The following is a 27,603-nucleotide window of genomic DNA, read 5'->3' on the forward strand; positions in this document are numbered from 1 at the left end:
TGCAGCTTCATTCAATACAGCTAAAGATTGGAAGTGACCTGACTGCCCAAGAAGGACTGGGTAAATAAATAACAGTGGAGTACTGTGTGGTCCTATGAAAGAATGATGTACCATCTCTCTCGAAAGGAAACTTTAAATGATAAAAAGATGCAAAACTGAATGCAGAGTATGCACCATGTTTGCAAAAATGGGAGGGAGAGAATCCAGGTGCCATTTTCCTTGTCCATGTGTGGAAAAGGATGCAAGAAACTGCCCTCAGGGAGGGAAAGCAGGAGGCTGTGGTTCAGGAGCAGGGGCTTCTCAGCTAGAAGTTTGGTAGCTTTTGAGATCTGAACCCTCTGAATGTACCACTGATCCAGATCCGAAAATAATTCGAGGAAAGAACTGCCTGCTGTGTGCACCTCTGCCTAGACTGTGGGCTCCCCCAGGTCTGGCCCTGGTCTTAGGAGTCCGGGACTGTCAGAAGACTCTCAGGAAATATCTGGGGAGTGAAGGAGCACCCTTCCCAAGCCAGCAAGACAGAGAGGCAGGCGGGGCAGCCAGAGCAGCGAGGAAGGAGCGAGAGGAGGGGCGGCAGGGGCGAGCTCGGTCTGAGCTGGGACAGAGGCTGCCGGGGTTCATCTACCTGGGGGGCCGGCGCTGGGGAAGCCTGGCTGTCGGGGGCCTGAGGGCCGAGGCCAGCTCCTTTGGCGATGGGGGTGCTCGGGGCTGGGTCTTGGGCAGGAGGCGGGGCGCTGACTATGACCGAGGCGGGCACGGAGAGGTGGGGCCCGTCTGCAGAGAGGGGCTGCTGGCTCCTCTCCTGAAATGGGCAGCCCGCACAGGGTCAGAAGGCCGCCCCATGGACCCGCAGCCTCCCCTCCCCATCCCGAGACCCCGGCCTCCCCGAGGCTCCGGAGAAGGGGGTGCTGGGAACCGGGCAGAGGGGCACAGAGAGGCTGGGCGCAGAGGCCAGGGAGGCTAGGAGCCCCGGGGTCCAGGCACCAGGGAGGCCGGAGCCCCAGTCCAGTGCCCCCTTTTCCCCGTAGATCTTCAGCTCCACCTCGCCCGCAGCCTCCGGCCCCATCTGTCCGAGTCTTGCCCACTCCCTCTGTGATTCCCATGCCCTCCAGCAGGAGGACGGATGCCAGTCGGCCAGCCAGGGAGGCCCCCTCCTTGTCTGTCAGCACCTGTCACCTCAGGGCTTCCCCCTAGGGGACGTGCATCCTGGGAGCAGGAGTGCCACCTCTGAGATGCTCTCCCTAGCCCACCAGACCCTCCCCAGTCGCCTCCACCACACAGTTGTAGCTCCAGCTCCTGGCCCGTCTCCACCGCACTCCCCTGTCCCTACCCTGCTCCTCCTCACCCCCCACTTCCCTGCCAGCCCAACCCCAGTTACCTGAGGCAGGAACATCTGCAGGGAGTCCTGAGTGAGGATGGCCGTGGTGGCGGCAGAGGGCGGCTGTCCCAGGACGATCTTCTCGGGGCTGGACGCCAGGCCTGGGCTGGGCTGGGGGGTGGTGGCCTGAGGCGGTGCGGTGGCCTGAGGGGTAGGGGCCTGCGGGGGCGGCGGCGGCTGCTGTTGCTGTGGCTGCTGCTGCGCAGGCGGCGGCGGCTGGAGGCCCAAAGGCAGTGGGGTGCTGACCGCCGGCGGCGCCTGGGGGGCCGTCTGCACGGCGAGGACAGGCGCGGCCTCTCCGGCGGCGGCAGGGGTGGCCGGCTGCACCAGCCCATCAGGGGCGTTGAGCATGGCCACGGCGCTGGGGGGCAGGGTGACCCCCTGGAGGACGGTAGTGGCAGCGGGGCCGGTGGGCGCCGGCTGGCTCTGCGTGGGCAGGCTGCCCGCGGCCAGTGACACGGGCATCTGGAAGAGCGCCGGCTGGCCCACCTGGATGGGGGCGGCCGAGAGGATGTGGGCCGCGCTGTGGGTCCCGGAGTGGGGGGCCAGCACGGGGCCCAGGCTCAGCGGACCCGCCAGGTTCTGGTTGGTGAGGATGGGGTTTGCGATGAGCTGTCCGCCCGCGTGGGGGGCCGCGGCCGCCAGGATCTGCCCCCCGACATTGGTGGGCAGGGCCGAGAGCGTCTGGGGGAGCTGGACAGCGGGCGCGCCGGGCAGCAGGAACTGGTTCTGGCCCGGCAGCATGTGCTGGGCGGGGATGACGATGCTGCTGCCCTGGTTCAACAGGTGGACGCTCATGGGCTTGCTCAGGGCCCCGGGGGGCTGCGGCGGGGCGGCGCCCGTCGTGGTGGCCGGAGGCTGCTTGAAGACATTGGCCGGCAGGGCAGGCGCGGGGAAGCCCGACAGCACCACGTTCTGGCCGGCCTTGCCCGCTGCCATGAAAGTCAGGTTCTGGGGGGCCTTGGGCTGCTGCGGGAGGCCCCCGGCCTCGCCCTGGATGGTGAGTGTGGTGCCCGCGGGGGCGAACGGCTTGGGTGTCAGCTGGTAGAGCTTGGGGGGCAGCACGCCGGCAGGCTTGGGCTGGATGGGCGTGGGTGTGCGATGCAGGATCACGTTGGGCGCCGGAACCAGCGGCGAAGTGCCGAGGCCGGGGGCCACCGCCAGCGGCTGCCCCGAGGGCGCCCCGCTGGCCGCCGCCGTGGCAGCTCCCGCCCCTCCGAACACCGAGTTCCCATTGAGCGTGGTGGCCACGGCGGTGGGGAGGTTCTTCTGAATGACCAGGCCGGCCCCCTGGGGCGAGACGCCGGCCGATGCCAGGGTCACCGGCTCCGAGGGGCCGGCTGCCGAGGCCAGATAGCCGCTGACGGGCACCTGCTTGGCCAGGAGCTGGGAGGTGGGCGGGTTGAGTGCCATGACGGGCTGGCCCACCACCTGGATGGGCGCCAGGCCGAGCGTGGCCGCCGTGGCGCCCCCGGGACTGCCGTTGGGCAGGCCCTGGAGGCCCGGGATGGGCTGCAGGGTCACATTGCCCAGGCCCACGGGCTGCAGGAAGGGCTGGACGCTCAGGGCTTTGTTGACCACGTCCTGGGGTGGCACCAAGGCCTGGTGGGTCAGCACGGTGGGCGGGGCCTGCAGCCCCAGCAGGTCGGTGCCGCCCGGGAACAGGGCCTGGGGCCCAGCGGCCACGGCAGCGGCCCCACCAGCGCCGGCCGGGCCTGCTCCACCATCGGCGGGCTGGAGGGTGGGCAGCTGGAAGGGGCCCAGGTCCAGCTCGGCCTCGGCCTCAAGTGTCTGCTCAGTGATATTGGCCTCTTGGAGGCTCTGCTGGAGGATGTCGCAGGGCTGGTCGGCGCCTCCACCACCCCCGCCGCCGCCCCCTGCGGCAGGCGAGCCCAGGATCGCATCTTCCAGGAAGTCTAGGTCCACGCTGGGGGCTGGCTGCGTGGGCTCTGGGCTCAAGTGGTTGCCAGAAGCTTCTTGCACATGGAGCTGGAGACGGGGTAAGGTGGGAAAGGAAGAGCAGAGGTTAGCAAGCGGCTGGTTCGGGGCACAGCCGAAGCAATAGGACCCTGGTGCCTGTGCAATATGGGTGGAGGAGAGAAGATTCCAGCTGGAAGTGGCCAGACCTAGGGTCGAATGCCAGCATCACCATGGCTTAGTCATTCAACCTGGGGCCTGCTTACTCTGGCCTCTCCCTCTATACCTATGAATAGAATGGAATAAAAACCATCCTTTAAAGAGCCATAAAGGCTCATCATACTTACCTGCAATCCCAAAGCTTGAAAAGGCTCTGAAAACTGCAAATGTCTTCCTAACTCATTTTGGTGGCAAAACCTGACCAAAAGTGACAAGGGGCGCTCAGGGAGGGCTATAATTTGTCCAAGTAATGTGACTCTTCTCGGGTCTGACCACAGAAAGGTGAATGTGGATGTGTTAGGTGACATTCTGCATCATTTTCCCAGAGTCTGGAAGATTCTGGATTCTGAAATGTGCCTGGCCCCAAATGTTTCGGATAAAAGACCACGGCTGTGCTAAAGACAGTAACAGCTACTGCTGTGAGCCTGCCTTTGCGCCCCCGGCGCTGGGAATGACAGGTCTACAGTGTCTTCTACATTGTCCCGGATCACAGTCCCAGACAAGTGCAATCAATCCACACATGAATATCTGAGCAAATGTTACACAAGTGACAATTATACTCAGAGCATGTAATCCCCACTGGTATTTGACCAGATGATAGATCAAAATTTAGCAGTTTAAAAGATTCAGAGTTAAACGACATGGAAGGCTTATAGCCATACCTGCCACCTTAGTAGGTGTGCAAAAAGCACCATATAACATTATTATGCCATCCATATTGTTGTCATTGGTAATGGGCTCAGTGAGGTGGGCACTGTCCCCCATCCTCCTTTCCCAGACAGAGAGGGGAGTGCTGGGGCAGAGGGGGCCCCTGCTCAGCCCCCCACCCAGAACCAGGCAGTTCTGAGTTCTTAACCACTAAATAACGACGACCAAACCCACCTCCTAGGACAGTCATGACATTCGCTGACCTCACATACGGGAGGCTGAGAACCTGACCAGGGACTTTACGAGTACTAAGAAAGATGGTAATGCTGACAGTAACGATCACAAAATAAGAACACAGGCTCTTTAGTGTTCCTGACTCTATAAACATAGTAATGTGAGCATGATGTTTATTTGTTGGGTTCTACATTAATCACCTATATTATGAAAAATGAATTATCCAGAATATACTATTACAGTTGTTGTGGGCATTAAATAAAAATGACTGAGGGTGCCTGGGTGGCTTAGTCAGTTAAGCATCTGCCTTTGGCTCAGGTCATGATCTTGGGGTCCTGGGATCGAGCTCTGTGTCAGGCTCCCTGCTCTGGAGGGAGTCTGCTTCTCCCTCTGCCTCTGCCCCTGCTGGTGTGCTCTCTTTTGCTCACTCTGTCTCTCGAATAAACAAAACATTAAAAAAAAAAAAAAAAAAAAAAAAAGACCAGAAGGGGCTGGGCAGCAGAGAATAAATGATCAGTGAATCACAGTTAGGATGACCAGGAGGGAGGAGGAAGAAAATGAGGAGGAGGATGGATGGAGAGAGGAAAGGAGAAGCCACAGAAGAGGAGAAAGAAGAGGCAAGAACAACTGGCACAGCCAGGTATACATTAGGTGCTCATTTAATGTCTACTGCGTTCCCCACTCGGGGCTTTGCTCATCACCCCTGCCTTTTGTTTTCCAGATGGAGACTGAGGTCTGCACCAGTCAATCCCCTTTGCCCAGGTCAGACCCCACGGCTAAGCAGAGGCAGGGACAGGCCCCCAGACTCCCAGCGGCTCTGCTCCCAAGAGAAGAGTGAACCCCAGAGCTGGTATCTGCCTCAGCTCCCCAGGACCACTCTGTACCAACTGACCCCCAAAGGCCCCAAGGCCAGGGACCTCGGATCCTCACCTCTTCCTGAGGAGCCCCTGGGCAGAGCCATGGTCGTCCCACTGGAGTTCCACCTCTGCCCCACACTGCTATCAGTGACTGCCTCCCCCTCCCCCCAGCAAGATACCTCAGGGGCCCTAACACAACCCCATCTGCTTGCCTCTTGCCATCAGGACCCCCAGCCCACCCACTGGCCACCACCAGGGGCAAGTGAGCCATGACTTGATAGCCTGGGGCCCTCCCCAAGCCCTTGGGCCACTTACCCCAGGACCTTCATAGAAGGCACTTTGGGCCTCCCCGGGATTATCCAGGAGGTCATCACCATCGAGCTGCAACAAGAACCCCCCCACCCAAGGTCAAAGGTCAGATGGGCAGCCAGCAGGCCCTGCTCTAGAACAAAGACCAACTTAAAGTTACACCAGACCAAAGGACAACGATGGGGTGGGGGTGGGCGGGGTGCAAGGAGTACAGGAAACTCCACCTCCAGAAGAGAGGCCTGAAAGAAAGAGGCTTGGCAGCATGTTCAAAACCCAAGGTACTGGGACGCCTGGGTGGCTCAGCGGTTGAGCCTTTGGCTCAGGGCATGATCCCGGGGCCCTGGGATCGAGTTCCGCATCAGGCTCCCTGCATGGAGCCTGCTTCTCCCTCTGCCTGTGTCTCTGCCTCTCTCTGTCTCTCATGAATAAATAAGCAAAATCTTAAAAAACAAAAAAACAAAAAAAAACGTGTTCCCAGCACTGAGTCCTAGGCTCTCCGGACACACCTGCCTTGAACTCTAGAATCTGGCCTCTGTGCCTTGGCCCAAGCTGTACGTACCCCTGCTTTCACACTTCACCTCTCCAGCAGCACATCCTTCAGGACCGGTCACATTTGCCACCTCCTCCCAACAACCCCCTGTCTCACCTAAGTCACACCTTTCTCTTCGTGCCCCAAGTACCCAGTATACCCCATCATCTGGTCACCCAGAGCGTTAGGCTGAGCCTGTTCCCGGAGGGCAGGGACCTGTCTGACCCCCATAGGCGTCTCTAGCACCTAGAACACAGCCCAGCGTACACATAAGTGCCCATTGAATGTCTGTCTAGAGCTGAGCCTCCCTAGCTTCTCTCTGGACGTCTCTCCAGAACTGCAGCCTGGCATGCCCAACAAGCCCCCTTACCCTTGTGGAGTGGGTTTCAAGTTCCCAACCTCTAGAGACACAACCGACTTGGCGGCTTGGGCCCAAATCCAGGAGCCACTTTGACGCTCTCCTCCTCGACATCTACTCCACCAGCAGGTCTAGTTGACCCTGCCTCCCGGGCAGAGCCCAAAGCCAGCGCCTGGCACCCCCTCCACTACCCGCCCCACGCCTCTGGCCAGCCTCATCCCACTTGCACTCGCCCCTGCTCCACAAATCATCTGATGCTTCTCCTTCCAAGACTCGGGGCTCTGTGGGCCAGCTTGGTGACTTGCTTCCAATGAATACAAGGTGACAAAAGTGGTGATGTGTGACTTCAGAGACGAGATCATAAGAGGCACTGAGCTTCCTGCTGGCTGTTCCCCTCGGGTCACTCACTCTGGGGGAAGCTGGCTGTCATGTTGTAAGGATGCTCAAGGATTGTGCAGGGAGGACAATGTGGGGAGGCCCATAGGCCTCCAGCCAACAGCCTGGGAATGAACCAACTGGGATGCACGTCCTCTGGACCCGGACAAGCTGTCAGGTGACAGCGGCTCCAGCTAACATCCTGCCTCAACCTCTGGAGTGCCCCTGTGCCAGAAGCACCCAGCTAGGCTGCTCCCCAAGTCCTGACCCTCAGACACTGGGAGAACATTGACAAATTGTTTCGGAAGTGTCAGGATACTTTGTTACACAGCCCTAGGTAACCCATACAACTCCTCATGGCTCCACCCTTCCACTCTTCCTTGCTCTACTCTTAGGCCCTGTGTGACCTGTGACTTCTCACCACTTAGCCTCACTGCTTCCAGACTCCCCTTGGGTCTGGCCCCACCAGCCTTCTTTGTTTCTGGAATGTGGCAAATTTTCCAGCATTTTTACCCGCCCCTCCCCTGGCCAGAGCATCATGGGTGCCTCCCTGTGATCCTTCAAGGTCACCTCTCTGCCCACACTAGCTCAAGAGGCCACTGCCCCTGCCCCCACCATTCATTTTGTTTTAAGCCATTTTCGTTGTGCAAGTGACATGCTTATTTCTTCTCCTGCTCTGCAGGGTTCTGTCCACCTACCGCCTCTGGAAGTTACTGCTTTATTTAACCAAGGAAATGTGTACAGCGTGAGGAAAGGGATTTGTCCCTGCCATAACCCCTGGGCCCAGCTCACAGAAGGCACAATGCAGATGTCGACTGAATGAGGGGGTGGGGGGAAAAGGTCTCTCAGCCCCCAATTCCACAGCCCCTGCCCCAGGGAGGCCCCTGCCTGCCCCAGCACTCACCTTCTCGGATCCATGTAAGAAGTCATTGAGGGCCTGAGGGTCACTGAAAGACAGAAGGGGAGAGACACTGAGGAGGTGAGGGGCAGGGGAGGGGCGACAGGGAGGGTGGAGGGAGCCCGTTACTCACCAAATCACGTCTAGTAAGCATCTCCCATCCTCATCATCCATCGCCACTGAGCAGGGTGGGGCAGGAAAGGGGGGGGCAAGGGTGACAAGTTAGACATAGGCAGCACACCAGGACCCTCCCTTCAAGGACTGCTCCTTGGGACCAAGGTCTCCGGAAGGCCAGGGTTTCTGTTCCCTTGAGTCTATGGGTGTGGGTGGGGGCAGGGACCAGCCAGAGACACCTGCCTTCTCCTCCCTCAGCCTCTTGGCCAGCATCTGTCTCTTGCCCACAGTGAGGACATCCACCAGGGCAGAGTGAGCCCTGATCACCGGCAGGCCCGTGCTGAGTGCTTCATACACACGTAACTCTCTTAATCTTCATGGGACCCCCACAAGATGGGTCCTGCTGCCCCCCATGCTGTGGATGAGCAAATGGGGGCCTAGAGACTGTCATTCATCTCCCAGCCAGCAGGGGGCAGAGCCAGGCCTTGAACCCAGAGTCTGACCCAGAGCCTGGGCCCAGGCCTCCCCAGGACAGGGCCTGGCCCACAGCAGGGTGTGGCAGGGGTCTGCCTGCCTACCTATAAACCTCTCTGAGTGACTGTCGTGGGCTCCCCTCCCCCAACACACACGTACAAAACAGCCCCCAGCTGGTTAAAGCCTATCACCCTTGACAGTGTTCTGGGACCTCCTTGCCACCCCAACTCCCATGACCCCCCAAGTGCTCGGTGATATAAAGAGGACTCTTGAGGGGAACTGTCACAATTGGTTCACTAAATGATGCCCCGGAGAATCTGATGAAGGCAAAAGACCCTTTTGCCCAAAACGTGTCAGTGGGCTAGAAACGTGATACCCACTTTCCCCAGGTCCATGGGACACACAGTACACACCTCATGGGCCTTGGGTCCATAAGCCCAGCCTAGAACACTGCAGGCGACGCTGGCAGGACCTGCCCCCCACCCCCACCCCCATCAATGACTCTCCCTTCCAGCTGGCCATGGGGACCGTCCCCAGAGGTCCTTCCCAGGCTCCTGCTGCACTTGGCAGCACTGACAATAGGTTCTCTCCAGCTCCATATCAGCCCCACCTCTGCTTCCTTCTTCCTGTGTCACCACCAGTTCTGTGGCCTATAAGCCCTGCCCTTCCCGACCAGCCGGGAGCAGGGGTGGGGTGCTGGGGGGGGGGGCGGGGAAGGGCCAAGCCAGGGGACAGAAGGGCCAGACCTGCAAGGAATCTGGCAAAAAGGGAAAAGTGGGGAGAAAATTCCACCTGCAGCTGGCATGGAGGCAGGGGGTGGTCCAGATGACCCAGGGGGCCCAAGGCCAGAGAGGGAGGGGCGGAAGGGTGTTGCTAATAAGCCAGGCTCTGCCAAAAAGGAATGTTCCTTCCAACACCCAGGATTGTTCCTTCCTCACCTGGGCCCTGGTAGGTGGATTGAGGGACACGCCCCCCCCGGGGGGGCACAAACTGGGACCCTCGGTCGGTTACCTGTGCTACAAACGAATCATGAAGGGAAGGAGGGGTTGTCCACTCCAGGTCTACGCAGGGCCCCCGGCTGGGGACTTGCGGAGTGTCCTCTCGGGGGCCAGCTGTGGAGAGAACGAGGGAGGCTGTAAGAAAAGTCAGTGACCAGGGGACAGGCTGGGGGGGTGGTGGTGGAGGGAGGAGCCCACGAGAGGGGTTGACCAGACCACGTGTAAAGGGGGTAAAAAAAGAAGGGGTCGAAAACAAGTTTAATAGCACATGAGACTATACCCTATTACCCTACATGCGACATGCCACACGTGCTACAAGATAGATCGTCTTATGATACAGTTTATTGACACTTTGACCTAATAAAACAGTCAGTTCTTGTTATCCAGGGACTTGGGTGAGCACGCAGCCGTGAGTGCCAGGCGCCCGCTCCCGTCCCTGGGACGACCACAGGCGGCCTCCCGCGGGCCTCTGCTCACATTCTCATCAACCTGTCAATACGCAGCCCTCGTCTACTGCTCTTTCTGTCGAGAGACACCTCGTTTCCTATAAACCGTTGATTCGTTAACACCAAACTCATGGCCAACAGCTCTGGGACTCGTGCCTGAAGGACGCTCATGTCACATACCCTATCTCTCCGGAGGGCACAACCCAGCCTTCCTGCACTTGGGGGTACCGGGTGGCACTCAGCAGAGTGGGAGGTGAACCGAGAGGGCAAAGCGTGGCCTTGCTCTACTTGGGCGGGAATGTGCACTTGGGGCCACTCAAATTTCTCACATGTCTCTAGATGACCAGGGACACGTGCTCGGGCATCCATCTGCAGGTTGTGCGTGTTGGCAAACAGGAACTTCGCAAATATGGAATTGGCTGTGATGACTGTGATGATGGTGCCTGCCGGCCACTGGCTTTAAGGGCTCTCTCCCTGTACCAACCCATCTCACCTTCCCTAGATCCCTGTGAGGCAGGCACTTTTATTAGCCCCATTCTGTAGATGGAGAAACTGAGGCTCAGAACAGTGAGCGATATACCCAAGAGTCCTTGACTGGTAAGGTGCATGCTGGGGTTTGAGCCAGGGCAGGTTCACTCAGACTCCCCGCCCTCACCCGCTATCCCTTGCATGCTCCTTTCCTCATGCTGTTTCTCTTTTAGAATCTGCAGCAAATATGGCAAAAATGTCAAGAGGAGATGAAGCTGGGTGGCAGGCTTTGTTATCATTTTAAGAATGCTTGGAATAGTTCAGATTCAAAAAAGCGAGAGGAATGGGAGCACCCAGTGGCTTCCCCTCTTGCTCAGCCGGCGCAGGCCACGGAAAGATCTAGAAAGTATCTGTCACAAGACCCAGGGACATGGGATCCTGTCCCAGCTAGACTCCAGGTGCACTGCCATGGCCTGAGGGTGTTCACGAGCAACCGAGGTGCCTTTGTCAGAGCAGTCAGCTTCGTGGTGGTTCTTCAACCTCAAGCCAGCAGGATTAGAGCAAAGAGTGGGTGCTTCCTGACCAGGACCCTCCAAAGGGAGCCTGCAGGTGAATGTCCAGTGGGAGGCTCCTGACATCCATGTGAGAATTTGTTTTTATTCACATGTTCTTTTTATTTTTATTTATTATTTTTTTAAAAGATTATTTATTTATTTATTCATAGAGACACAGAGAGAGAGAGAGAGAGGCAGAGACACAGGCAGAGGGAGAAGCAGGCACCATGCAGAGAGCCTGATGTGGGACTCGATCCAGGGTCTCCAGGATCATGCCCTAGGCTGCAGGCGGCGCTAAACCGCTACGCCACAGGGGCTGCCCTCATATGTTTTTTTTTTTTTTAATATTTTTTTCAATTTTTATTTATTTATGATAGTCACAGAGAGAGAGAGAGGGAGGCAGAGACACAGGCCGAGGGAGAAGCAGGCTCCATGCACCGGGAGCCCGATGTGGGATTCGATCCCGGGTCTCCAGGATCGCGCCCTGGGCCAAAGGCAGGCGCCAAACCGCTGCGCCACCCAGGGATCCCTCATATGTTCTTTTTAAAGATTTATTTGTTTGTTTATTTGTTTATTTATTTATTTATTTATGAGAGCACAAGAGAGTGGGGGGCGGGGGTAGAGATCCTCAACAGACTCTGTGCTGAGTGTGGAGCCTGACATGGGGCTCCATCTCACGACCCTGACATCATGACCTGAGCAGAAACCAAGAGTTGGCTGCATACCCGACTGAGTCACGGAGGTGCCCCTATTCGTGTTTTCATTCCACTGGTAACAGCAAAGAAATGAAAGGAGGTTTTTTGGCCAGAGGGAGATGCTCTGCCTTGTGATGGGGAACAGTGAAGTGAGGGTTTAAAATGTCACAGCTCAGATTTGTGCATGTAGATTTAAAACATGTAAATTTTACCTTAAAAAACTGTAAAGAGAAAAAAAAAAAGGGGCACCTGGGTGGCTCAGTGGTTGAGCATCTGCCTTCAGCTCAGGTCCTGGGATCGAGTCCTGCCTCGGGCTCCCTGCAGGGAGCCTGTTTCTCCCTCTGCCTGTGTCTCTGCCTCCCTCTGTGTCTTTCATGAATAAATAAAATATTTTTAAAAAAATTGTAAAAGAAGAAAAAAAGGAATCATCACCATCAGGTGGTAGTGGGCGGGGGGGAGGGGGGCAGGTTGAGGGCCGGGGCAGGGGGTAGCGGAACATTGATAACTGTTCGGGCTGGGTGATGGGTACTTGGGAGCTTCACAGTACTATTCTCATCACTTTGTACATTTTGGAAAGTTTCCATAAAAAACAAAACAGTAGGTCAACAATCACTAGGTCTGGCACCTCTGCTTCCCATGTCTCCCATCAGTTCGATGCCAAGAGGTCCAACACGAAACGATAGTTCTGGGGTTGGAGTCAGGGGTTCAGATCCCTGCTCCACCATGCACACACAGGCTGGGTGACCCTGGCCAGGTGACTCCACCTCTCTGGGCCTCCACATGTCCACTGGTCAAACAGTGTGTGATCATCGTCCCCCTGTCTCATATGGCTGCATCTCCCCCACGGTCTCCCTCTGATTCCCAGGACCTACCCTGGTCTACAAGGTCAGAAATTGGGAGACAGGCCAGAGTTGCTACATTTTGAATAAACGCTTCCAATCCCAGGGCAGCCAACAGCTCTAAAGTGGCTGGGCACCAGCGGCTCACCAAATGCTCACGGCAAGAATTGAGTGCACCTAGACTGATAAAGGTCCCTCGTGGGGCAATGGGGTGGCATGTGGGTAAGAGCATGTTCTTCAGCGAGGCAGCCTGGGTTCCCACCCCAGGACTGCCACCTGCTAGCTGTGTGCCCTACGACCAGTTACTTAAACTCCTGTGCCTCAGTTTCCCCATCTGGAATATGCGGATGACGGTATGTCCCTTGCCACAGGATTGTTCCATATGAATACCTTTAATCCTTGTGAGTGGTAAAGTGTTTTGTGAGCAATAGATACTGCTGTAATAATTTCACCTACCATCCTGAATATGATAGCACATGGCAACCCCCAAAGCTTTCTGGCCACAGCCCAGCCAGGCTAGAAAAAAGTCCCCACGCTCGGGCTTTTCCACCTGCCAGTTGCCACATGTCACCCTTGAACACCTGCAGAAGGCTTTATTTATTTTATTTTATTTATTCATGAGAGACACACACAGAGAGGCAGAGACACAAGCAGAGGGAGAAGCAGGCCACCTGCGGGGAGCCCAATGTGGGACTCGATCCCAGGACCCCAGGATCACGACCTAAGCCAAAGGCAGCCACTCAACGACTGAGCCACCCAGGCAGCCCCTGTGAAAGGCTTTATAGATCACCTGTTTCAGCTATGGGTAAAGCATATGGGCCTACCTAAACCACCAGACACCAAGCCTCTGAATTCTTCCAAGCCTGTTCTTACCCCCATTTCTCAGATGAGATAAGAGGCTACACAGAATGGCTGTGGAGAAGCCACAGGCCAAACACAGCGGAAGAAACGTGACCACGCAGAGCTAACCAGGTATCCTGCGGCCCGCAACCCAGCAGGCAGAGGGAGGCTTGACGGACATAAATGAACCCATCAACCATCAAAAGAGATAGAATTTGAATACTGCCTGGATACTTGCAATATTAAGAAACTGTGATTAAGATTTAAAGTGGAGGGAGATCCCTGGGTGGCGCAGCGGTTTGGCGCCTGCCTTTGGCCCAGGGCGCGATCCTGGAGACCCGGGATCGAATCCCACATCGGGCTCCCGGTGCGTGGAGCCTGCTTCTTCCTCTGCCTGTGCCTCTGCGCCTCTCTCTCTCCTCTGTGACTATCATAAATAAATAAAAATTAAAAAAAAAAAAAAAAAGTGGAGGGATAGGGATCCCTGGGTGGCTCAGCGGTTGGGCGTCTGCCTTCGGCTCAGGGTGGGATCCTAGAGTCCCGGGATCGAGTCCCACATTGGGCTCCCTGTATGGAGCCTGCTTCTCCCTCTGCCTATATCTCTGCCCCTCTCTCTCTCTGTGTTCTGAATGAATGAATGAATGAATAAATAAATAAATAAATAAATAAATAAATAAATAAATAAATAAATAAAATCTTTAAAAAAAAATAAAGTGGAGGGATGCCTGGGGGGCTCAGTCGGGGAAGCGTCCAACTCTTGATCCCAGCTCGGGTCTTGATCTCATGATCATGAGTTCAAGCCCTCCGTTGGGTTCCACGCTGAGCACAGAGCCTATTTTTTCTTAAAAGTTCAAAGTGTAGGGCAGCCCGGGTGGCTCAGTGGTTTAGCGCCGCCTTCGGCCCAGGGCCTGGCCCTGGAGACCCGGGATCGAGTCCTGTATCGGGCTCCCTGCATGGAGTCTGCTTCTCCCTCTGCCTGTGTCTCTGTCTCTCTCTGTGTGTCTCTCATGAGTAAATAAATAAAATATTAAAAATAAAAAAAGTTCAAAGTGTAATAATGGTATCGTCTTTTTTTTCTTTCTTTTTCTTTTTTTTTTTTTTTAGAATTTTATTTATTTATTCATAGGGACAGTGAGAGAGAGAGAGGCAGAGACACAGGCAGAGGGAGAAGCAGGCTCCATGCAGAGAGCCCGACGTGGGACCCGATCCAGGGTCTCCAGGATCACGCCCCGGGCTGCAGGCAGCGCTAAACTGCTGCGCCACCGGGGCTGCCCTGTCTTTTTTTTTCTTTATAGAGTCCTTACCCTTTAAAAACACACTCTAAAATATTCAGGGGTGAAATGGTAACATGTCTGTGATTTTTCCCCAAAAAGAACCCAGCTGTGGGTGTTTGGCGGGGGGGGGGGTGGGGGGGGGGGGGGGGCTAATGTACATTTAAGTTCAGATTAATTCAATGAAATTAGGACAGAGGATGTGAAGAAGACATGTCCCCAAAGAAGACATACAGATGGCCATAAGCACCTGAAAAGACGCTCAACGCCATTCCATTCCATTCCATTAGGGAAATGCAGTCGAGACCACAGACACCAGCTCACACCCATTCGGATGGCTATTATCGAAAACAAAACAAAACAGAAAACCCCCAGGAAACAGGTATGGTTGAGGACAGGGAGAAACGGGAACCCTGGGTGGGAATGTAAAATGATGCGGCTGCTGTGAGCAACCGTCCGGCAGTTCCTCGACACAGTAAAACCAGCACTGCTGTGCGACCCAGTTCCAGCAAGCCCACTTCTGGGTACATCCCCCCAATGAACTGAAAAAGGAGGGTCTCGAGCAGATATCAGCGCACCCGTCTGAACGGCAGCAATATTCACAATCGCCCAAAGGTGGAAACAGCCCCGAGTCCGCCACCAGATGAATGGGATATTCCGGTGGAATATCGGAATATTATTTGGGACGAAAATCCTGAGCCAGGCCACCACATGGGTGACCCCAGAGGACATCGTGCTGTGTGAAGTGAGCCAGACAGTTGCAAAGAGGCAGCAAGCGGAATGCTGGCTGCCAGGGCCCGGGAGAAGGGGGAATGGGGAGTTACTGTTTCGTGGGTGTGGAGTTTCAGTTCTGCAAGATGAAGGGTTCTAGAAGCGGACAGTGGCCGTGGTTGCAAAACACTACGAGTCTTCTAACGCCACTGTGCATGCTTAAAAATGGCTAAGGTGGTGGTGGTGGGGGTGCCTGGCTGGCCCAGCTGGCGGAGCATGCAACTCCTGATCTCAGGGTCATGAGTTCGAGCCCCACCTTGGGTGGAGAGGTGATGTAGATAAATTTTTTAAAAATGGCTAGGGTAGGGATCCCTGGGTGGCGCAGTGGTTTAGCGCCTGCCTTTGGCCCAGGGCGCGATCCTGGAGACCCGGGATCGAATCCCACGTCAGGCTCCCGGTGCATGGAGCCTGCTTCTCCCTCTGCCTGTGTCTCTGCCTCTCTCTCTCTCTCTCTGTGACTATCATAAATAAATAAAAATTAAAAAAAAAAAAAATGGCTAGGGTGTTAAATTTTATGTGTATTTTTTTACCATGAAAAAAATTTTTTTTAAAAAGGAGAATGAGGGGCACCTGGGTGGCTCAGTGGTTGAGCGCCTGCCTTAGGCTAAGGTCGTGATCCCAGGGTCCTGGGATCGAGTCCCCCAATTGGGGTCCCTGCAGGGAGCCTGCTTCTCTCTCTGCCTGTGTCTCTGCCTCTCCTCTCTCTGTGTCTCTCATGAATAAATAAAATCTTTTAAAAAATTAAAAAAGGACAATGAGAAATAGCAAAGATTTTTTTTTAAAAATTCACATAAGAAAGTTAAACATTAACATTTATTCTCAGTTCCACTTGCCACATTTCAAGTGCTCAGCAGCCCTGTGTGGCTGGTAGCTACTGTCAGAGACAGCGTAGATCGTGAGCATTCCCATCGTGGCAGCAAGCTCTCTAACTGGACAGAGCTGGTCTGTAAGAGTGGGAGCAACTGGAAGTCAGGTGATGACGAGGGGGCGGTCCACGGTTTGCTATGCTTTCTACTTGGTGTGCATTTGCAGTTTTCCATAATAGAAAGTGTTTACTTTAAAAAAAAAAAAGACTTTGACACCAAGTATCGTATGTCTGTTCTGATTGCTTATTGTCTGTTTTGTTCCCTGTGGGATGCCAGGGCCTGCAGAAGGAAGAGCTCAATAAATATTTGGGAACTGAATGAATGTACAGAGGGCATTAGACAAATCCGTTCATTTGTTCAAGCAGCCTGGTAGGGAGTACATTTGTTAACTGCTCACTGTGTGCTCAGCATGGGGTTACCATCATGGAGAGACCCTGATGAGCAAAAGCACACCCAATTCTTGAGCCTGGGGGGCATGACCAGTGGATCTCAACCAAGGGTGGCACTGGATACCCTGCTCTTCAACACACGCATACTCAAAAGCTTTAAAAAAGAAGTGGGGCAGCTGGGTGGCTCAGGGGTTGAGCATCTGCCTTTGGCACAGGTCGTGATCCCGGGGTCCTGGGATCGAGGCCCATATCGGGCAGGATAGGATGTCTCTACCTATGTCTCTGCTTCTCTCTCTCTGTCTCTCATGAATAAATAAATAAAATCTTAAAAAAGAAAGAAAGAGAGAGAGGAAGAGAAGAAGAATAAGAAAACCAAGAAAGAGCCACGAAGAAATCACAAGAAAGAAATAAAGAAAGAACGAAAGAAATAAATAAAGACCTCCCTCCGGAAAAGAACGAAAAGAGACAGCAATAAGAAAGAAGAAGAAAGAAGAAAGCGAGAAAACTAACGCCCCTACCTCCCTCCTACCCCCCAGCCAGCATAAAGAAAGAAAGAAAGAAAGAAAGAAAGAAAGAAAGAAAGAAAGAAAGAAAGAAAGAGAAAGGGACTGGGACCACAATTCGTGTGCAGAGCTACCAGCCCCAAATTGCCCACGTGGGAGGGGACATATCGTGCCCCTTCAGAGCAGAAGATTTAAGAGCTATCGCATGGCTCTACCCAAGTTCCAGAACAAAGGGGACACACGGGCAGGGCCACAGCCAACCCACAAAAGGCAGACACACGGGCGTGAAACAAGCCTTTGCCGCTGAAAGCCCCCGAGACGTGGGGCTCCCGTTACTGCACAGACAGAGCCAAAGCTGCCTGATGTCCCCACCTCGTCCCCGTGCCATCGTCATACCCACTGAGCCCTCCTGGTTGCCAGGGAGGCAGGAGCAATGCCGACTCGAGTGTCACAGCTCAGGACACTCGTCCCCCAAAGCAGGCCAGGGGGCCAAAATTCGAACCCAGACCCTGTGATTCTGGAGACCTTCTTCCTCACCACCGGGCTATAAAAAGCAGGAAACGCCAGGCCTGAAAACCTCAAGCTGCTCGCGAGAACAGCCATGACGCAACAATGACAAAGTGTCCTTCCAGAAGATCCTGTGAATGCCTCCTGCACTGGAACCGCGAGTGGAGTTCTGCATTGTCATCAGGAGCTGTGCACAAGCCAGATCGCCCAGCAGGGCGCGGAATGAGAAGTCTCCGCCAGGCTCCAGGAACAGGCTGATTCTTCATTTCCCAACGGGAACCTCGGGAACCCCGGGGGGGCGGGGGCGACAGGTCACAAACATCAAAGTCCTCAGAACCGTATCCTTCCGGGATGGGAAGGGGAAAGAGGCCGATGTGGCCGAGCCGGGCTGCTGTGCTCCGAACACCACCGCCCGGCCCTCCCCTCGCCTTACTCACACAAGCCCGATGGCGTTCGGGGTAACACTTGCCAACTCCAAGATGTAAACAAAGGCTGTTCTGAGTCAGTCTTTTTCAAACTATGGGTCACGCCTTGGAGGGTTGTGAAATCAAATTAGCAGGTTGTGACCGGGGGAAAAAAAAATTTTTTTTAAATTAAATAGTATAGAGTCCAATGGGACGAACAGAAGAGAAAATATTAAAAGGCATCCTACGTGGTAAGCGTTAAATACTGGTTTGTGAGACGGGCTTCAATTATGTGTGTCTGTATGCGTACGTATTTCCTACTGTGGGCTGCGGTCAAAATAGCTTTAAAATGATTAGACTAAACCAGTGGCGCTCCTATCCCCTGTCTCCAACGTTCACTTTCCTAGGCTTCCTTGTGGCTAGGGTCGCCCCGGTTCTGCAGATAGGAAGAGCCCAAGGGCACAGACTTGGGGCCGGTTTTTCTTCCAGAATGTAAAGACAGAACTCCCCCAGGGAGAAAGAGCTTTTGCTTCCCACTTCCAGCTTTGAGTACAGTTGAGATGACTGGAGCTGTTGCAGCCATTTTGCAACAACGAGGCAACCAACCTAGGGCAGATAAGCCCACCTGCACAGGAGAGCTGCTGGGAGGACAGAAAAAGAGGCTGAGTTCTTCATGACTCCTCTGCAGTGCCTGCCTCCAGACTTCCTAATCCTTAATCCTTACAGCTCAAACCACTATTAGGCTTCCTGTTATTTGGAGCCAAACACAACCTGACCGCTTAGCGTGCATTTCTAGATATCTCTGCAACCCATCGCAAGGACTCTCCCAGGCTTCTGTGGGTCAAGGACTGTCTTCTGTGTGTCACTGATTGAGAGGGCTCAGAAAATGGAACGGGGCAGGTGGAAAGAAGACCTGAAAGAAAAGATCACTGTGGCTGATTGCAAAAGTGGTCAGAAATTTTCCCTGGTCCCATACTCTTTGCAGCCCCTCCTACCAAGAGATGGGGGTCTGTCGCCACACACCTTGACCCTGGGCTGGCCTTCTGACTCGCTTTGGCTGACAGAATGTGGCAGGAGTGATGGTGTGTCTTTCTGAGCCTACACCTCAAGAGACCTGACACACTTTCACTCTTTGCCCAGCCGTGTGAAGAAGCCTGGGCTGGCCCACTGGGGGACAAGTCACATGCCCGTCACCTCCACCATGCCAGCTCACATCCAGTCAAGTCCTAGAAGCAGAGCCACCCAGGTGACCTACAACTGACCACAGACACCGAGGCAAGGCTAGAAGTACCCAGTGATGCCCAGTCCAAATTCCTACCACTGGGAGCAAAGCTTTGTTTCCAGCCGCTGTGGCATATCGTGTTCTCCAAAGACAACTGCAACGATGTTGCTGGTCCCCCCTCGTCCCTCACGGTGCAGACCTGCTACTCCCCTCGAATCAAGAAGAGTCTGTGACAACTTCACCCAGGACAGTGCAACAGACGTGCCACTATGTGACTTCATAGGCCGGGTCGTGGACGGCAATTTAGTTTCCACCTTGTCCACTAGGACATTTGTCTGGAAGCCCTGCGCCACCTTGACAGAAGTCTGACTACTCTGAGGCCGCCATGCAGTGGGGAAGCCTGATGGAGCCCCTGGAAAGACCACGAGCAGGTGCTCTGCCTGAAAGTCCTATCATCGGGGCGCCTGGGTGGCTCAGTGGGTTAAATGTCTGCCTTCAGCTCCGGTCATGATCCCAGGGTTCTGGGATCGAGTTCCATGTTGGGCTCCCTGCTCAGCAGAGAGTCTGTTCTCCCTCTACCCCTACCTCTCCCCCTGCTCCTTCTCTCTCTCTCTCACTCACTCTCTCTCTAACAGATAAATAAAATCTGAAGAAAAAAGAAAGTCCTGTCATCCAGTTACCCTAGCCCAGGTGCCAAGCATGTGTGAGATCGATCAGGCCTTCAGCCCCCAGGTTTTGTCTTTCAGCCAAGACCCCAGACATGGTGGAGGAGAGACTCACTGTCAAATCCCATGTCAAATTCTTGACCTGTAAAACTTATAGGCACGCTACGGTTGTTCCTTTAAGCTGTTACATGTGTGGATAATTTGATTTTTTAAAAAGATTTACTTATTTATGTATTTATTTATTTGGGTGGGAGGAGGCGGAGAGAGCGCACACGTGTGCCACAAGAGGAGGTGGGGGCAGTGGAACAGGTGGACTCCCCACTGAGCAGGGAGCCTGACATGGAGCTTGATTCCAGGACCCTGAGGTCATGACCTGAGTAGAAGGCAGCCGCTTAACTGACAGAGCCACCCAGGTGCCCTGTGGATAATTTGTTAAACAGCGATAACTTGGGGGTTGTTACGCAGCAGCAGCTAACTGATGCAGCTCTCCCCAGAGACGAAGGGCCCACCTTGACCTCGCATCTCTGGCTCCACCCAAGTCTTACCTGCTCACTCTACCTCCCAAACCTCCCCAGGCCCCCTACTCCTCCTCTCCACAACCACTGTCCCTGCTCACATCAAGACTCCATCATTTTTCTTTTCACCCATCCATCCACGCAGCCTGTGTTAACAATCCGCTTGTTCACAATCAGCTGCACCGGTTGTTAAAATACTCAGATGCTGCCATACTGACTGGCAGATAAATGCTGCCTGCACCCCCAGCACTCCACCTGGCCTTTTAGGATGTCCTGAACTCCCCTAGGACCTAGGAACATCAGAGTAACACCTGGCCCAGCAGGGAGCCCACAGGACCACCTTCCCACACCATGCCAGGTACCACCTGATCCGTATTAATGTTCCACTGCTTGTTATGAATTTTGAATTTATTTTATTCTATTCTATTCTGTTTTGAGAGAGAGAGAGAGATGGAGGGGAGTGGGGAGGTTGGGGCAAAGGAAGAGAGAGAGAGAATCCCAAGCAGGCTCTGCACTCAGCTCAGAGCCCATCTGAGGGCTCAATCTCACGACCCTGAGATCATAACCTGAACCAAAACAAGAGTCAGGCACCCAACCAACTGAGCCACTCTGGCGCCCCACTTGTTACAAATTTTAAATATTGTCTTGTCCATCCGTTCACACACTCACAAGTGTCACTCCTACATTTCTTCTGGGCGCTGACAGACAGGAATGGGCACTGACAATTAAAGTCCATCAGTACAAACGTCAATCAAAATGCACACAAACGACAACGCAGAACCTGACCCCTACCGGCCAGGCTCCCTTGGCCTCCAGCTCCTCTGCGCCAACTCCCTTCCTCACTGGCCACCAGCCTGACCTGCTCGACCACAAGGCTCCCCCTGCTCGGGAGCTTTCTCAGACGGCTCCCTGGGGTTTGGAAGTCCCGGCACCGGAGGTGGTCCAGGTCTGTCCCCTCTGCCTCTGGCTGCCACTACTTCCTGCTTCATCATCCTCTTCATCACCAAAGCCAAGGTTTGCAGGGCACTTACGACGTGCTACATCTTACTACAATTCATTCCTACAACAATCCTTTGTAGTGGGTGCCACGATCTGCGTGCCCAGTTCACAGCTGACAAAACCGAGGCAGACAACGGGTTCAGTAACTTGCCCAAGATCACTCAGCAGAACGGCAGAGCCAGACGTGAACCCAAGCCAATGGGCCCCCAAGCTCATGGGAACTACATGATGGGGCCAGCCCTGCTAGCTGCCCCCCTCCCGACCCTAAGGGGTACACTTCCTGCAATGACCTTACAGCTCCCACCTTGTATGCCCTCTTGCTCTTACACCGTCCTGAAATGCTGTAAAAATCTCAGCTCATTTCCCACATATTAGGGTCAAACAGGCATATTGTGCGATGAATTCCCACAGTGGACCCGACACACAATGCCCAGAACTTGCCCTCTTACGATTTCTTTCAAAGCGTATGTAGTGCATTGAATAGTAGTAATTCCCCAAAAAGATATGACTGTGACCCAGGATCTGTGAATGCGGACTTCCCTATTTGGAGAAAAGGCTCTTGGCAGATGTAATTAAGGATCTTGGGATGAGATCATCCTAAGTTGTCTGGGTGAACCCTAAATCCAATGACCAATGACCTTCTAACCGACAAAAGAGAAGCTGGAAAAGCAAAAAAAAAAAAAAAAAAAAAAAAGTATTCTTCCCTAGAGCATTCAGAAGGTACAACTCTGACTGCCCTGGTGGCCCTGCCAACACCTTGATTTTGGACTTGTGGCCTCCAGAGCTGTGAGAGGATGCATTTCTGGTATTTTGAGTCACCATGTCTGTGGTATTTGTTTAGCGCAGCCACAGGAAACTCGTATTGCATGTAAATTTATAAGACAGATGCATGTGATCCATCCTGGGTATACAATATATATACACAAACCACCATGTACAGTTGCACAGTTGTTCACTGCATAAAGGAACTATTGAGGTGATGCCTGGGTGGCTCAGCGGTTGAGCATCTGTCTTTGGCTCAGGGCATGGTCCCAGGGTCCCAGGATCGAGTCCCACATAGGGCTTCCTGCATGGAGCCTGCTTCTCCCTCTGCTTGTGTCTCTGCCTCTCTCTCTCTCTGTGTGTGTGTGTGTGTGTGTGTGTGCGTCTCTCATAAATAAATAAATAAAATCTTTTTTTTTAAATAAAATCTTTAAAAAAAAAAAAGGAATTATTGAGTCATGGGGACAAGTGGGGCCTCAAATCCAGCTGGGGATCTGCTCACACCAGTGAGACCCAGAAAAAGGCAACGTGGAGAAAGGACTGTCTTCTAACTCACACAACGCAGCCTCTGGGACTGTGCCCTCCCAGAGGAGGGCACCTCTTTCAATTCACATTGGAAGGCCCAGTAAGAGCTAGCAAGGCCCTGAATATGTAGCCACTGGCATGCTGTGTCTACTTCAAAGCCAAAAAAGGAAAACAGGGAAAAAATGTTGATTCCTCGCCCACTCCCACCCCTTTGGGGAAGAGAGAGAAGAAGCAATTTGAGGAGCAATTAAAATCTACACCATCTTTATTTTCAGTGACCTTTAGAGTTCTAAAAATCATTGAATTAGTTTAACAACATAGAAGCGTGCCCTATAAAACTTGGATTGCTCATAAAGCGACTGCTGTCTAGTTCCTAAAAGCCTAGTTTATACAGGTAGTTACACGCTAGAATGTTTTGTGCATCCCCCCCCGACCCTGCCCAATTTTTTTACCACTCACTGCTGTTCTAAACGCAGCTAGAAAGCTATGGGCTCGCCAAGAAAATCAGGTATCTCAAAAGGTTTTCTTTTTTTTTTTTCTTAATGATGGTTTATTTTATTTTATTTTTTAAAGATTTTGTTTATTTATTCATGAGAGACAGAGAGGCAGAGACACAGGCAGAGGGAAAAGCAGGCTCCATGCAGGGAGTCCGACATGGGACTCGATCCTGGGACTCCAGGATCATGCCCTGGGCCAAAGTGTGTCAACTGCTGAGCCACCGAGGCTCCCCTTAACGCTGGTTTATTAAAAGAAAAAAAAGAGGGAAAAACTCCCAGAAGTGAAACAGGCAGTGGGTGGGGGCAGGGAACAGAAGGAAGAGCTTCGTTGACTGGACACAGGGCCTCCTGGGGCTCCCCTCCAGGGAAGCCTTATAAAGGACGGGTTTCACAGAAGGTTTGGGGTTTGGGGCCTGGGAGTACGCATGTCTAACAGCTTCGAGCTGATGCTGATACTGTTGGACCAGGGGCCACACCCGGGGAACTGCTGCTCTAGAACCTTCTGTCTCCTCCTCTTCCTCCTCAGGGCTTTTGCTCTCCTACTGAACACAGACCACCAGCTCCTAGCCAGTGACAGGTGGCTTCACAGGTCAAGAGGCGCGAAGATGTTGCCCATTATCCAAAGCCACTCCCAGCCTGACTTCCTGGTCAACAGAACTTGCATTTGGTTTCATTCAGCAATGTACTCACTCATGAGAATGAGTCACTAGGAGCGTAGGCCTTTGCCCCTTGGTCAGAAACTTCCTTTCTCAGCCTCCTTTGCAATTAAATTGTGGACACTGGAAAGAGTTTTACATTTGGAAAAGAGAGCCCTACATTGGGAAGATTATTTGCCTCCGCTTCTTCTTCCTGCTTGAAAAACTGATGTGAAGCATGGTAACAATGGCTGGTGCTGCAGCAGCTATTTTGTGCCCCGGGTGGGGGGCGGGGAGAGGGGGTTGGGGAAGGTCAAAAGAATCAGAACCCAGCAGCCTGGCAATACTGAGTTGCCCTAAATCCCCAGAATAGCCTTCTATTAGACATCCTGTTCCAGAAGAGGATGAAAAACCTGGGTTAAGTTAAACATACACCTACTCTATGACCACAGCAAAAAGAATGTGCACAAAAACATTTGCGCAAAAACGTTTCACAGCAGTCTTTTCCACAAAAGCCTCAGACTGAAAACAGCACAGATGTACACTGCCTAGCAAATGAAAAAACGAACTGTGTAACAGCCACACTGTGGAGTATAGCTCAACAATAAAAGGGAACATGCTACTGTCACCGTGCAAACAACACGGATGAATCTCAAAATGCATCATGGTGAGCAGAGGAAGCCAGACACAGAAGACTACCCACGGTGTGATCCCCCTCACATAAAGGTCTCAGCAAGTGAAACCGGTGGGAAGATGTCAGGGTTGTGGTGGCCTCAAGGGGACAGGTGGAGGGACAGAGGGAGGGGAATCGTCTCTGATGATGGAAATGTTCTGGATCTGGATCCTGGTGATATTTGGCAAAATCCATCATGCCGCGTACTTAAAGATTTGTGCATTTTATTGCACATAAGTTATATCCCAGTGAAGCACAGGTAGTGTGTCAAAGAAAAAAAAAAAAAAAGCCTGTATAATCGATTCTTGTTATTCATGGTAGTTACATTCTGTAAAGTTGCCACGATCACTGAATCAAGAAATCCTGAACTATTGCTCCTGGGGGACGCTGAGGGTTAGGCCCCTGCGAGCCCTCCAGTCACATTTTCACCAGGTGATCAATACATAACCTTGTTTTATGTGTGTTTCTGTTTAAATACACCTGATTTAATATATAGTGCTGGTTCGTTCACGGTGAACTCAAGCCAATGGCACTCTAACTCACGTCTGAACGAAGCTCATCTAGCTTGTGTGTTTTCTACAGGAGCCACTTTCCAGCCTTCTTGTACTTATGAGCGCTGGGCAGTGCTTCAACACTGGGCTTGGGGGCATTTTTAAACGGTGAAATCACCCCCAACAAGCATACCAATGGTGCAAAACATGGCACTAAAGGTTATACCACGAAAAGGGCACTTGTTTACAGTAGGGGAGCTAGGACGAGAAGGCACGCGTGTTTGCTTTTTCGAATTCCACTAGGAACGGGCACATAAGGAGACTCAAATTTTTACCCCTGCTCTGTGCACATCTGCAAACGACTGAGACAGCATGGGGAGGACTGATAGCTGGGTGGCAAGGACGAAGGCCAAGTCGATGAATTCCATCGATAACGGGGCTCTCCAGATTATAATGCACAAACCCCTTATTCAGCAACTTCACTTACATATCAATTTCACTTATGTATCCTATAGGTACAGCCTGACGTGTGCAAAATTGTATGTGTAGGCAATGCTGTTTATAAGAGCAAGCTAGTGGAAACAATCCACTGGCTGTCAGTAGAAAACAGGTTGAACAAAAAACTGTGGTCCCCCGAACCTGGGGAAGGCGTTTGTTAAAAAAAAAAAAAAAAAAAAAAAAGTTGAAAAAATATGATTATTCAAGCCACTACTGGTCAGGTAAACTGTTACTTGCAGCCAAATGCACAGAGACCCAAAGCGATAAAAGGAAGTGCTGGGATTTGAACCCAGTTATTATATTTTTATAGATTTTATTTATTCATTCATGACAGACACAGAGAGAAAGAGACAGAGAAATAGACAGAGGGGAGCCTGATGTGGGACTCGATCCCAGGACCTCGGGATCATGCCCTGAGCCGAAGGCAGGAGCTCAACTGTTGAGCTATCCAGGCGCCCCTTGAATCCAGGTTTTGTGGACACCAAAGCCTGGACGGCTTTCTAAGACACCCCACTGCCTCATTCTAAGGTCAGTGAGAACCCTTGACAACTGAGCACCTGCTGGCACCAAGTGATCATCCTTCCTTCCACCCTCCTGCAGCGAAATGCTTTTCTTCCTGGATTTAAGCACAGCTTTCTAATTTCTCGTCAGAGTGGAGCTGTCTTCAGGAACTAGCTAACCCCGACGGCTCCAAGCTGCCACACTTCCTCCCCATTTCTTAATAAATCCCCCATCCTTCCCTGGTTTTTGCAACCAGCCCTGTCCGTGTAAACCTGCCCATGAGCACTGCCTGGAGGGCTGCGGGGGAGTCGCTAACTGCTTTCTGCTTCCTCTCTGGTTCCTTCTAAACTCGGTTCCTCACTCGGTGGCCAAAAAAACGATTCCGTTTTATTTAAGGTTGTGTCGTTCCCAGCAGCGCATTCTGCTGGCAGGAGCCAGGCCGCAGAGACATACGACATGCTGCAGAGTAGACAATGGCAAGGATGGAGGAGAAAGGTGGTGAGGGAAAGGGGGGATGCATGTTAGCTGCAGTGGTCAGGACAGCCTCACAGATAAGAGGAATATGAGCAGATGTGCAGGAGAGAAGAGAAGCAATGTGGACACACAGGGAAAGGCTTCTGAGGCAGAAGGTACAGCAGATGCAAAGGCCCTGAGGTAGAAATGAGGCAGGAGTGCTTGAGCAACAGCAAGGAGGTGAAGAGGGGTCAAAGAGGCAAAGTCAAAGAGCAGGTAATGGAGGGCCCCATGGGCCAAGGTGAGGTCCTGGGATTTGATTCTAAAGGAGCCCAGGAGATGGGAGCACTCTCAACAGAGTGGGCCATGACCTGACTCGGGTTTTCACAGGATCCCTCTGGCTGCTGCGTGGAAAAGGGATTGCAGGAAGTGGGGTAGGGAGCCCAGAGAGGAGATGCTGGTGGCAGGGGAAGAAGTGAAGACTGCCTGGACTCTGGATATGAGGGCAGAGCAGCAGAGTCAGCAGAGGGACTGCCCAGGGGAGGTAGGGAAAGAGGGCCCTCCAGAATCTGCGAGGGACAGGAGGAGGGCAGAGTGGATAATACAGGGCAGCCAGGTGGGCTGTGCAAACACAGCTTCATACAAGCTCTTTGGTTTGACCTAGCACCTTCTCCAGTGAAGACGTTTCTATCTAAGGTATTCTGATAGTCCCAACGCTACCATCACCCGGGTCAACGCACACCCTCCCCAGGGCCAGGCAGGTTGGGGTGCTCGGAGCCTCAGAGAACGAGGAAGGATTGCTGTGGGGCATTCAGGCCAGGGACGTACAAGCCCTCCGAGCCTTCCTCTCACAGACATGCCTTTTGTATCTTGTTTCAGGATCTGTCCTCACCCCGAAATCTAAAAACAGTCTCTAAGTTTATGTGCAACTTTGAATCCGTAAACTACCTTGGGGTAAACGGTGTGAGGTAGGGATCCAAATCCATCTCTTTCCAAATGGATGACTTTTTTTTTTTTTTTTTTTTGGTACCAGCTCCAGTTACTAAGAGTCTCCCTTCCCCACGGATCTGACCAGTGGCCACAGTGGTCCTTCTAGGACGTGTCCATACATGCCTGCCTCTCGTCCTGGGCTCTCTGCTCTGTTCCGTTGGTAGAACGTCCATTTCTATTTATTCCCTAACCTCAGAGATAAAGCGGATTCAGCGGGACAAGTAATCAATATATGGATTGAGGCTGGGCAAAGGTGACATGTGGTCAAGGGAGTGAGGTGTCTCAGGGGAGGGTACAGGATCCCCCAAAGCAGAAA

The 27,603-nt window shown here is 53.1% G+C and overlaps 1 protein-coding gene across 3 annotated transcripts in view; it reads right to left on the reverse strand.

Annotated features, from left to right (window-relative positions):
- BICRA (BRD4 interacting chromatin remodeling complex associated protein) overlaps positions 1–27,603 on the reverse strand; it is an 83,610-nt gene that overhangs the window by 17,241 nt on the left and 38,766 nt on the right. For 2 of the 3 annotated variants that reach the window (XM_038528424.1, XM_038528423.1), the window contains exons 2-7: positions 9,322–9,422; positions 7,856–7,901; positions 7,729–7,771; positions 5,569–5,634; positions 1,379–3,367; positions 626–802 (exon numbers count right to left, since the gene is read on the reverse strand). In XM_038528424.1, the coding sequence (XP_038384352.1) occupies positions 626–802; positions 1,379–3,367; positions 5,569–5,634; positions 7,729–7,771; positions 7,856–7,896 (2,316 nt within the window). In that variant the 5' untranslated portion in view covers positions 7,897–7,901; positions 9,322–9,422. The other variant, XM_038528422.1, reaches the window with a different exon arrangement.

Source organism: Canis lupus, chromosome 1 (assembly GCF_011100685.1).
Source record: "Canis lupus familiaris isolate Mischka breed German Shepherd chromosome 1, alternate assembly UU_Cfam_GSD_1.0, whole genome shotgun sequence".
NCBI classification, from domain to species: domain Eukaryota; kingdom Metazoa; phylum Chordata; class Mammalia; order Carnivora; family Canidae; genus Canis; species Canis lupus.